Genomic DNA, 12,808 nt, shown 5'->3' on the forward strand with positions numbered 1-12,808 from the left:
GATTCACAATTCATCCTCTAGCTTGCAAACAGAAAGAAGTGGCCAAAAAGTCCCATTTTTAATAATAGTGTGTTCAACCCGCAACTCTCAAGGTCAAATGAGACGGACTGAGACTGGTTGTAGTTTAATCCAAACATTGTACCCCTGAGGTGGGTTACAATCCTAACTCTTGTGCTCTGGAGGATTCCTGCAAATCTCAATGTAGGAAAACACAAAGAGAAACCTAATATGTCTGACAGTGGTTTGCACAGGGTTGGAAAAACATCTTGAGAAAAGAATTGGTCGCATGGCATCTGGTGGACGAGGGCCGAGCTCCCCCAGAGACAAGGACTCAGTCAGAAGTGCATTGTTGACAGCCTGGTGCGCTTGAATAACAACGTGATCTCTATCAGCAGCATTTGCAAAGCCGGCGTTGTAGTTCTGCTTTTCCCTTTTTCCAAAATGTATGCGTTCGCCGCTGTACTCACTTCGGATGAGAGCATCGGTTAAAATGGCAAATGTAAATGGGACGGCACAAAAATGTTAAGTGACCACAACTCTCCGGATGAGAACGTCTGCAGAATTAATTGAAGGTCAAATGTATATCAAGAAAAATGCTCCAAAAACTTTGCTGAAACTGCATATTGGACTGAATTCCAGTCAAAGGACATTAGGTATGGATGGTTGACACCTAACCTGGCAAGCCTGTGTAGAGCGAAGAGAGGCCATTTTAATGACGGTAACACAGTGGGAGGAACCGACATTTCATTCAGATTTGTGTCCAAAAGCAGACATTACAACAGCACACCATGGGAGGACAACTGAACAGAAAGCCAGTTAACCAACCATCAGGTGTTGAGCTGCAATTCAATCAAAACCTCCATAATATACCAATGTTTACAGTGCCCTTATTCATAGTATTTATCCTGTGACCCCACGTTTCCAATTCTAAAAAGTGACAACATGTCTGTCTGGTTCCCCTGGTAACAGCTATAGGGTTTCAACACAAAATCCAACACCAGTCAGCAATGTGAGCTTGATTGAATTGGGACCATGTTCCATAAATGTGATTCAGCACTGGTAAATTATGCAAGGAAGTTTTAATCCAAGTTGTAGAATTAGATTTCCTGTGCAGAAGAATGATGTTCTCCTCTGACTTGTATTCATAGTTTAGCCTGTTTCCCTGGACCTGTTTGTGTCCTATCGCCAACTCTTCCCAATAGACCCAAATAATGACTTGAGTCAAGTTGCCTTAAACTACAGTCAAAACGTTGACTAACTTCCACAATTTCTGACCGAAATCTATATAAGCCTATTAAAGGGTTCTCTCTTAGAGTATTAACAGTAAATCGATAAGGGTTCTCCTCTTCGAGTAGTAACAGTAAATCAGTAAGGTTCTCTTCAAATAGTAACACTAAATCGAGAAGGTCATCGCTTCTTGCCTGAATTCTGGCATGAGATATTGGTTTGGCATCAAAGCCATGGAAGAGTAGACCTGTCCTTGTCCGACCCCCAGGGGGAAAAAATGTAATAGTTTACGCAAAGATCCGGAAGCTTCTGTGCAAAAATCACACTCTACACCTGCATTTACTCCCTATACAAAAATAGGCTATTTGCAGTTTGCTTATCCCGTCTTTCCTGACTTATTGGCTGCTCAACTATATTGCCTGTAGCCCATGATGTGTAAGCTAATTAATGATGTAGGTACAATTTAGACAAAAAGGGATTGGCATTCACCAGGTCTATTCAGCTCCTGTCACCAAATCACTTCAGATTTTTCACTTTTACCTAGAAGTGAATCACCATGTGTCCAAGGTCTGAATTAATCCGTTATTAGAAGAGGATGGAAGACAGAAGCATGTTTGCCCTCCAGGGCCAGAGTTAAGTAGCCCTGCCATACACAAACAAACATTGCATAATTTCAGTTTTTATATATAGGTAGACATTTATCATTAACAAATAGAAAAGTAAGGCTGGAGCTCCAATAAACTTACTGTACATAATGAGAGTATGAAGAATAAAAACATGTTAAGAACATATTTCACACATGCACAGAAGGTTTAGGATCATTGGTGAAAGAGTTACTCTCTGAAGGTCAAAGAATCGATGGATACACAGCCACTCCTTAGAAAGAAAGAAAATAAAAAAGAATTACATGAAAAATAATAGCGTTCATTTCATAGTCACCTTTATTCAAACTATTGTGATCGATAAGGGCTTAGTTTGAGACTCACACACACACACACACACACATTCAAACACACACACACACACATCCAAACACATCCAAACACACAAACACACACATCCAAACACACACACACACACACACAAACACACACACACCCACCCACCCACACCCACACACACACAAAATCCCGCATTTTCGGAGTCCATCTGCAAGATGGGAGGGGCTTATTGCCCAGGTTTGGTCCATTCATTCAAAGACTTCCTGGTCTTCGTTTAACACTCTGGATTCTCCATGGTTCAGAACAAAGAAGTGTTCCACATTCAGCCCATTCTTTTCCATGGCCTCCCTGAGTTTTACCGGCGGCTCCAGGTAATACTGCCGGGAAAAAGGAAATAGGAACGAGACATTGATATTAGGCACCTCCTGTTAGTCGCCTCCTTCTAGTTAAAGGACAGTAGAGGAGAAGTGCTGGGATTGGGAGTTGAAGGTGTATTGTTAGAGGAGAAGTGCTGGGATTGGGAGTTGAAGGTGTATGTCACAGTAGTGGTGGGGACATTTTGATAGCAGCCTCTCTAAGCAGGAACAGCTCGAAGCCAAAAGGTCCTCCTTCATTAACTGCCTGCAAGATGACTGCTGATGGAAAGGAACTACATGTTTTAACAACGTCGCAGAAGAGACTGGTGTCAAAACAAGAGTCATGTGGCTTCTGCTTAATAAACAAGTAGCCAACGCTTCTTGCGTTGCTTTTCTTCAAGCACAATTGAAAATGAAAGGTTCATCCACAAGTGCTTAATTAAACAGAAATATTTAGACAAAAGAATTCGGGAAATGATTTATGATATCACAGACTATCAACAAAGGTCTTCTTTCACGACCACCAACAATATTACTCTCCTTGTGCCTTTTCCCAAAGCACAGACTTAAACTGAGAGAAACCAACAGCATATGCATTTTCCCTTTTAACTGAGCTATTGTGGGATGCCGAACAATTCCACCATTGTGTCCTTTTGTGTGACGAGAACAAACCCACTGTCACAAACCCTTCTACCTCGGTCTGAAAACAATGGCAGATATGTGCCCGCCTGGCCGATGGGGGGCTAGAATGTCCAAAACACAGGCACCAGATTTAGGAGCATGGACATAACCTCAGTGATGTAGGGCAAGTTTACACCTACAGTAGATTTCATGGGCTTCAGTCTCCAGTGTCACAAGCAGCAGGCCTTTTGCAGAGAGCAGTAGTGTAGGATTTTAAATTGCCAAAAATATGTTTAATGGAGTTCAAAATATAAACTGCATGTTGCATTTCATGTTAACAACTAACACAAACAGGTTCTTTTGGTAACACTTTATTTAGGCTAAAATAGTACGGTAAAACATGTACTCACCTCATAGGCTAAAATAGTACGGTAAAACATGTACTCACTTCACAGGCTAAAATAGTACGGTAAAACATGTACTCACCTCACAGGCTAAAATATTACGGTAAAACATGTACTCACCTCATAGGCTAAAATAGTACGGTAAAACATGTACTCACCTCACAGGCTAAAATATTACAGTAAAACATGTACTCACCTCATAGGCTAAAGCGAAGGTTCCCCAGTGGATGGCCAGGGAGTGTTTAGCCTGAATGTCTTTGTGGATCAGAACAGCTTCTTCTGGGTCCACATGCTGACCACGCATCACATCTCTGAGGGAGGCACAAATGTGAATGTGTGTAAATTACTTAGTATTCATTAAAGTAGAGGGCTATCTAATGCTGTGGTAAATGTTCTAGACCGCCTGTTACATGGAAATGCTTGAATTACACCCAGTTAATATTAATATCAAGCAGAACATGGCTGCCACAGAATGGTGGAGTCCAGCCCTGCTCTGGTCCAGCCCTCTTCCTGGATCACTACTGGGCAAGGTCATGATAAACAGTTGATTCAGCTCATCAAGGTCATGATAAAAGGCTTTATTAGATAAAGAGTCATGAAAAGGTTTTTGTCCCCTTTCACATTCTACCCAGAGACCCCTTTGACAGGAAGTACATATTGTCACTGAATGTTTTAAAATGTTAACAAAAAAACAATAATTAAAGAAGGGAAACCTGAGTGAACAGATTTTTATATTTATTTTATGCATGAACGTTATGCAAATCGTTATGCAACAGCCAATGGCCCTGTGAGAACCTGATTGTCCCCTTAACACTGAGAAACAGTCAGGAGCTGAATCTGAAGCACACCTGGGTCATGCAAAACAATAACCCAAAACCTTTATTGAGATGTTGTGACATGGCCTGAAGTGAGCAGTAAGTGCCCAAAACTCTACAAACGACAATAAATCTGTTTTCTGGGCCCAGATATTTCCACAGTGATGTGAGAGGCTGATTAACTACTATGGTAATGGTTTAGTCGCAGTTATGCAGCACAAACAGTTACTTGTAAAAGGGAAATCACAGCGGGGCATTTATTTATAAATTAAATAAACATGACTTAATAAAAGGAAATAAGTATACAACTTTTATTTGTTCACTCAGGGTTCCTTTCTTGACTTGTTCAGTTTAATTTTTTTTATATCTGAAAACAGACACACAAAAAAAGTTTATATCTGAAAACAGACAAAAAAAATTGAAGGGATAAAAAAAAAATCAGAAAGGGGTCAAATCCTGTTTCACAGCAGGGTCAACACAGAGCCAATTAAATAAACCTGGCGTTAGAGCAGGGCTGGAGCTAAACCCTGCACTGCCAGCAGCTCTACCAGGCCAGTCACGGCACGCTCCTCTGGAGTTCTGTACCTGGGCCAGTAAGCTCCGATGGGCACGGCGGCCAGGTCGAAGGGCCCGAAGCGCCTCCCTATCTCCCGGAAGGCGGAGCAGTAGCCGGTGTCTCCGGCAAAGAAGAAGCGGTTGCAGGGCCCCAGGACAGACCAGCTCCCCCACAGCACTCGGTTATCATCCGTGGGGGTGCGCTTGCACCAGTGCTGTGCCGGCGTGCACACGAACGTGACGTCGTCGCGGCCCGGCACGCAGTTCTCCTCCCACCAGTCCAGTTCGATCACGTTCTCGCAGCCGCTCTTCTGCATCCAGTCCATCAGCCCCAGGGGCACGAACCAGCGCAGGTCCCCGCCGAAGCGCTCGTTCAACTGGGCCACCGTCCCGGCGTCCAGGTGGTCGTAGTGCGTGTGGCTGATGAGGACGGCGTCGATCCTGGGGAGCTGGTCCACCGTGCAGGGAGGGCCGCGGTACCGCTTAGGGCCGACGAACTGGAAGGGCGAGGCCCTCTGGCTGAAGATGGGGTCCGTGAGGAAGACAACGCCGTCCATCTCCACCAGAACGGACGCGTGCCCCAGCCAGGTCACCCGGAGGGCGGACCCCAGCGCTCCCGACGCTCCCTCTGGGACACGGACGAACCAGGGCTCCACCACTGGAAGTTCTTTGTCTAAAACCTGAGTGGACAGGACACAGGGAGTTGTTGGTATGGATACAGGAAGACGTCTGGCTCCAACGGTGAAAACCACTGGTCTGGCACAGGCGTCTGCAGCCTTGTGGCTACTTTAAAAGACATTCAATTTAGTCTGTGTCAATGATTAAATCACATCAGGAGATTCATTTTAGGTCATCTGACTCAAGTAAATTTGATGGCATGACAATGATTTGGGCATTTTCTGTTAATGAAAAATGCCAAAAATCATCATCGTCATCTTCTTCATCATGGCTGCAGCGTCTGTAGAATATGATACACATCCTGCGAAAACACAGCACACCTTCTCCTTCCTCAGTATCAGAAAGATGGCTGGAAATATAGGCAGATGGAAGTATACATTTCAGTTTCCTTCACCAGCCAAGCCCTCCCAGATTACCAATTTGTCTCATAACACATATACAGTGTGAGACCTGATGGAGCCCGGACAGAACCCGATCTACATGTATATAAAAGCCCTGCACAGCCTCGGTCCATTCTGTGAGAGCTAGATTGATTTACCAGCATCTAAAAATAGCCTAAATTGGAACGGGAATACAGATCAGTGTTGGCGGAATGGGAAGAAATGTCCCGGAGCCGACAGCTAACCTGGCTGTGAACAACGAGGCCCCAGCTGATAAATATCACACTTGACAAACCCTGACAGGCTCAGTCGGAGATGATTGAACACCTCATGTCTCAGGACAGAAACACAGAACAGGTTGGGTGAGGACGGGATGGGTGTGGCGTGTACAGTCCACCATCCACTTGGTAATTATCTAACCTGAAGAGCTGAGGCCCGCAGGCCTTCTTCCAAACAGATTACTATGTACGATTTGGCCGGTTGCACAGCCAGACTGTACTTCGGACCAGGGTGAGTTTACTAGAAAACGGGAGTTGTCAGAGTCGAGGTCCAGGCCCGAACGTCCTATAAATAAATGTCAGAATGAGGCCTAGCTCTTTTGGGCGGAATCACTGCTTGCTCGGGTTAGGCGACTAGACCAATGAGCCCATCTAGGTGCAGGTGATGTAGTAACTTCGGGCCCCGGCGGCCTACCTCTTTGGAGCTTGGCACATTACTGTGGTTCTTCTCCAGCAGGACAAAACGCAGCAGGGAAGTGTAAGACGGGAACCGCCACGTCGGCCAGGGATTGGTGAAACGCCCGTGTTTGTCCCGGCTCGACCCCGTCACATCCTCCTCCAGCCGGTAGTCCAAACGGAAGCTCTTCCTCGAGGAGCGGCTGGAGCTGCTCTGCCTGGAGAAGTCAGTCGGTCAGTCAAAATCCATTCTAGCGAGCAAACAGTAAATAAATCAAGTCATTACATTCGTTTTTTTGCAGCCGGTTGTACTCAGAATGGAAAATATGTTTGCGTTAAGAGGTAATTCCTTTCCGATATGTTGAGAGAGTAAAGTGAAAGGGTGAAGTGGAGAGGGGGAGCCTGACCGGGGTCCGGGGTCCTCCTGGGCTGCGGAGACGGCGGGGCGGGTGCGTGGCCTGACCACAGCCTGGGAATCCTCCTCTGTCCCCGGCAAACCAGGGCTGATACCCTTCTCCCCCTCCTCATCCATCAGGACCTTGTTCTCCTCCACCTCTCCTGCTCCTCCTCGATCCCCCATAGGGTAACAGTGCCGGGCTTCTGGGCTGTGGGGGTGGGGGGTGGCGGGTAAGATGGTAAAATGTAAATGTATTTTAAAGTTTATGTGACTTGCGAACCTTGCACTTCAAACCATTTCCACTATGACCCATTTAGCAGAGCGCGCCAACATGTGACTCCGCAGAGAAATAAAAGCCCAAGTCCGGTACGTGTGACTCCAATGGTTGTTACAAACGTAAACCTTCCTGGGACGTACATAAGCAAATGCTTATTGTGACACAACACGTGTTACAAAACAACCCCACCCATCAGATCTCTGGGGCGACGGTACGCTCCACAGCAACATGACTCAGCAAGATTATAGAGCGGGCAACAATGACACTTTCAGTGGTTGGCTAGCTACTTTGAATAATGACACAGTACAGTCCGTCTGCAAGACTAGTTTAAGCAGAGGCTGGAAGTCGCTGTTAATATAAACGGCCAGGGCCATTGTTTCAGCTGTCATATCACTCCCTGACAGGGGGACAGGCCTCACCATATTCAAATTAAAGGGCGGAGTAAATTACTTTGCCTACCAACATCACCTAACGGACACATACAGCAGCAGAGAGGAGGTCATTGGAGGGCTCAATCAGTGCCGGCTCTAGCCTTTTTGGGGCCCTAAGTGTAACAGAGGCCAGCGAGTGCTGTGCAATGAGTGAAAACCTCACTCCCCAATGTCTTAAGAGGCGTTCTAGCGACAGACGCTAGAGCCCATGGGTTTTAGCCTCCTTTCTAGAGCGCCTTGAATCCGAGTTGGACCAGTTAAATAAGCAAAATTTGATTTGGGGCCCCCTCTCCCTGATCAGTCAGGGGACCTAAGCAACCACTTATGTCGCTTATGCATGGAGCCGACCCTGGGCACAATTACCAGAAGATACTAAAGTCTGAAACAAACTTAGAATGTTGTCTATTAGGAAATTAATGAGTAAAAGTTCTAATGGATAGTAACTTCACAGATCTGAACTTGCCATTGATTCCGTCTACATTGCACTGTTGATGAACAATGTGCCCTATCACTGATCCCTAGCTAAGTATAATCAATTTGTTCTTGTTTGATCTCGAGTTGAGTCGCAATCAATGTTGGAAGGATTTGCCAGCAACAACATTGAGTCACCAACAGCACATACTTTGAAAAAGTCAATTGGGAAAAGGCTTAGCTGTCCTTGTGTTTGTACAGTATAACTGTGGTCACACAGACAGGTGCTTTAAGTCGTACTTTAAAAACCAATAACTTTTTTCCTTGTTGCTTGCTCAATTAACCCTGTCCAGCTATAGTGACCTGTGCAATGTGACTCTCATTTGATGGAAAAGTGTTTATTTGGAGACAGGGACCTTGGGATACTAAGCAAGCTGACATTGTATTGAGAAAATGTAATAAGTATGAACTGGGTATACTCAGTTTAAAGTATGAATTGTCAACTCAGCTAACTAAACCCATGTTTGACATTAAATCAGCAAGCTTGAACTCAAGTAGCACATCTTTGTATGTCAACTAGCGTTAAACTCTCTCACACACACTATTTCCTGTGTTGTACAATATTCCATAAATCCTCCGTTTACAGTAAGGTAAAGAAATAACTATTAACACAGACAGATCCCATGCATATAATTCCTTCAGCTCAACCTATTCACGACAGTCATATAATATTGAACTACGCTGTTTAACGGCAACGAATAGACGAATTGCCTACCCCTAGGGTGTAATGGGCTTCCTACAAATATAAAAAGCACACATAACAAAACAGGGAGCGCGCGAACTAAAATCTTGCATATGGCCCCTTTAATAAATGGCATGCAACCGAATAGGCGTAAACAATGCATTCACGTAGTTGTCCACAGAAGTGAGTTTTGTCAACGATGGCAGATTTACAGAGCCTTTACAATAAACGCTCCTCGCGAGTCATATTGCGTGTTACATAGAACACCATGTTGCACTTTAAATTGGCCTATTGAATGCAGCCACAATAAACAGATACACTAAACAATTAATCTTCGTTGATCTGACGAATAACTAAAACTGATCACAACATTTGTGCCGTATGTATCGGTAATGCTATCGTAATAATAGCATTACTTAACTCAAACGATTCATTTAATGAGGTTAACTATCCGAGCAGAACAACGGAAATATTCGATAATTCGTAGTTGATTCTGCAGTTTCACAATCACAACAATCCAGTCTATAATATTACCTGAAATCGGGTAGAAAACAACAAGGCAAAGTGCAAGCCGGTAAATCCGTCACTGCTATGACATTTCTTCTGATATTATTGCAACGAGATATTCGCAGTAGTACTGTGTTTAGAAAAGCTGGACGCACAAAAACACGCACGGGTCACAGCAGAGCTTTCTGACGTCTGTGAACAAAAAAAAAAACGACCATGTGACGAAATTAAACCTTATAGGCTATGTATGCCACGTTCAGTTGCAAAAGGTTCTTAAACGTTACAGGTGGAAATGTAATTCAGACATTAGAGACTCGCAAAAATGAGATGTTCCATCCTCCGTCGGAAAAGATCTACGATTTTAGGCACTGCGTAGTGGAACTAGCATTGTGGTTATCCAAAACAAACGGAGCCAACATAGCTATCAGGTAATCAGGGCTGGTGAAGTCGTACTGAAACCAGCTTCATTCAAACAAAATCTGTAGGCCTGTGTATGATTATGAAATATATCGGATAGAGTAAAATACTTTAAAGCGCACGTTATTTAAGTCATATCATATAGCTAAACTAGTCCGCGGGTCGATTGTAGCATATAGCCTACACATACTACTAGGTAGTGTAATTCTCATTTGGGGAGCTTTTGAGTCAATGATGAGCTAAGCCACAAGCTTTAAGCTCTGAACACAAATCTTTGCTGACAAGTCCCAGGAAGAGTCAAGCGAATATGACGTCAACTAAAACTAGCAGGCAGTGTATAGCCCATGTCGCTTAAAAAACATCGTAATTCAGCTACTCTAACGTTTTTCCCAGATAAACTGTTAACTCGGAGATTCCAAGTCCCCAAGAAAACGCTAACAGTATACTGGGCATGTTTATGTGAGTTACAAGAGACTTTGAAATTGGATACAATGTAAAAAAAAATAATAATAATACGAGTACAGACTAACACTTTATTGTCGAATAAAGACAAACGTCTGCGAACGTATGAAACGACAGGGCTACATTGAAACCCTGTCATATATTAGCCTACTTTTTAGACTGATAATTAAATCATTACCTCGAGTTTTTTGGAACACACGAGGCTTGGTGAATGGTTCTCGAATAGAGCAGTCGTTCGTTTTGTCTCCCAAACGTGTTAACTGGAAGTAGCAATAGTCTGAATAGTCGATTTCGTCTAACCATAATTGCTTAGACTACAATGAGAAAATCATTTTTGAGAAAATTCATTTTTAACCTTAGGCTACTTTTTAAACAGGAACTATTGAAAGTTGGTCATGGGTAAGTAGATGGCTACTTCCTTATTAGTTAACTATATGGTTCGACCCAGATGTTAGAAACGGCCATGTTAGTAAGGTGAAGGTTCATGCAGAGCTTCATGTTACAGATCTTTATACATTCTTTATTTTTCTAGATACGTTTGCTCATGTGCACAATGAAGTTCAGTAGACTGTATCAGGTAATATGAATCACCGATGGCCACATTTATTATATATTGGGAATATAAAGTGCAGCTTTGGTGTTCTATGACCTGAATGGAGCGGGTATTGTAAGGAGAATGAACCCGTAGTTTAAATGTGTTACTGTCGACTAAACGTCTTTTCAGTTCATTCTGAAAGTGTGGCCACTCTACCATCAACACCTGGTTGGTGGAGCGCTGCAGACGCAGGGATGGTTGTCCTTCTGGAATGTTCTCTCATCTCCCCACAGGAGCTCTGGAGCTCGGTGACCGATGGGTTCTTGGTCTCCTCCCTGACCAAGGCCCTTCTCAACGGATTGCTCAGTCCTATCTTGGAGCTCTATGGGCAAATCCTTGGACCTCATGGCTTGGTTTTAGCTCTGACATGCACGGGGGAACTCCGGTCAAGTTGTAGAAACATCTCAAGGTTGATCAATGGAAACAAGACGCACCGATTTTGGGTGTTATAGCAAAGGGAATGAATAATAAAATGTGTAATATTTCAGATTTTTTATAATTTAGTGTAAAAAAGTTTTTAAAGTTTTTGCCTTATTTCTGGGTAGTGCGTGTAGATTGAGGAAAAACATTGGACAAGGTTGTGATGTAACAACATTTGGAAGTGAAGTGCAATGAACTAGTGTTCTTCTACTAGTGATTTGTAATCAGGCTAGCAGATGTATGCCAAATAGGCAAATTAGGCAAAGTAGGCAAATTCCAGATAAATATCTGTGAACTAGCTGCATTTCCTAGTGATATATCTGAATCAGTCTTATTACAAAGAGTATGAAAAGAAGCATTGATCCGCCCAGCATCAAGATTCAAATCAATACAAAGACTGCGTGGAGACTAAGTTAACATGGATCACTTTTCAATATGTAAAGTATGTTCATTTTCAAATAGATAGTTCTAGTCTAGCAATTTTTCAATGCAAAGCATCGTAGTTTAAGCCAAAACTATTTTGTTTTTATACAATTAACTTATTTCCCATGGCCACCCGTCACTGGTACTCTTTCCTCCCCCTTTGCTCTCCCGTAGAGAAAATTCCAGAACTCATGCCTTTTTATGTATTCCTAGCCCTCTTGGGAACTGAGGTTGGAGGCTGGTTGTTCCTCGCTTTTCTCCGGGACACTCTTCTGCTCCGAAGCCGTCTACTCTGACATTGCCGGCTCGGGAATTTTTTGTTTCTGTGGCGTGGGACACTTCAGGTTGTGAATTAGTCATAATAGCATCATTCTTACATAAAAATTCACTGTGTTTTCACATCATTACATGTCGCTTTACATTTTGTTTTATGTCAGTGTGTTTTTGCAACCCTTTACATTGAAATTCGTGTGGGCAGATCAAGTAATACTGACATTTCATGGGATGTTGATGAATGAATAACTTTGATCTCTGTGTAATTACACTAAAGTGTCCTTAATATCTAATCCAGATCAACAGTTGTAACCTTACTACCAGTTTCCTTATAACTTCCAGCAATAATACTGCACAACTATTTAAGCCTGAGCCCTTGGGAAGTTCAATGGGCAAATACCAATATAACCAAAAACCTAGGAGTCACACATGCAATGTGTGCATTACCAATTTCCATTGTCAAAGTACTTCAAAACAATGACAACCAATTAATTACGATATTAATGTCCATAAATAGCAACAAAAAAAAAGCAGCTGAAATGTATTCCCAAGACGTTGCAAGAACCAATGTGAAATGTAATTCGGTAGTCAGTTGAAACCAACATAGTGTGTATATTACATTCTACAGATAGCCCAGGTGTTGGATGAATAAAAGACATTACCTTATTCTGATCAAGGAAAGTTCTCTCCCGCAAGGAATATGTATTCGAGGAGCGAAGGAAATCTTGCTAAACATTGCTCTCTTATATACCAGGCTTTGGGGTTCTTCCTGGCCATTTCCTTCTCATTCATAGACCCATAA

General features: G+C 43.2%; 1 protein-coding gene across 2 annotated transcripts; it reads right to left on the reverse strand.

Annotated features, from left to right (window-relative positions):
* Positions 1–1,890: 1,890 nt before the first annotated feature.
* Positions 1,891–10,682, reverse strand: napepld (N-acyl phosphatidylethanolamine phospholipase D). 2 transcript variants are annotated; one of them, XM_010892010.5, is made up of 6 exons: positions 10,474–10,682; positions 7,059–7,256; positions 6,671–6,869; positions 4,950–5,599; positions 3,746–3,860; positions 1,891–2,545 (listed from the first exon to the last, which is right to left on the reverse strand). In XM_010892010.5, exons 1-6 carry the CDS (start codon positions 10,596–10,598, stop codon positions 2,417–2,419), a joined length of 1,416 nt encoding a protein of 471 aa, XP_010890312.1. In that variant the 5' UTR covers positions 10,599–10,682; the 3' UTR covers positions 1,891–2,416. The 2 variants fall into 2 exon arrangements, with proteins under 2 accessions (XP_010890312.1, XP_010890313.1); XM_010892011.5 differs by lacking the exon at positions 10,474–10,682 and adding an exon at positions 9,444–10,215.
* Positions 10,683–12,808: the final 2,126 nt, after the last annotated feature.

Source organism: Esox lucius, chromosome 18, assembly GCF_011004845.1.
Source record: "Esox lucius isolate fEsoLuc1 chromosome 18, fEsoLuc1.pri, whole genome shotgun sequence".
NCBI lineage: Eukaryota > Metazoa > Chordata > Actinopteri > Esociformes > Esocidae > Esox > Esox lucius.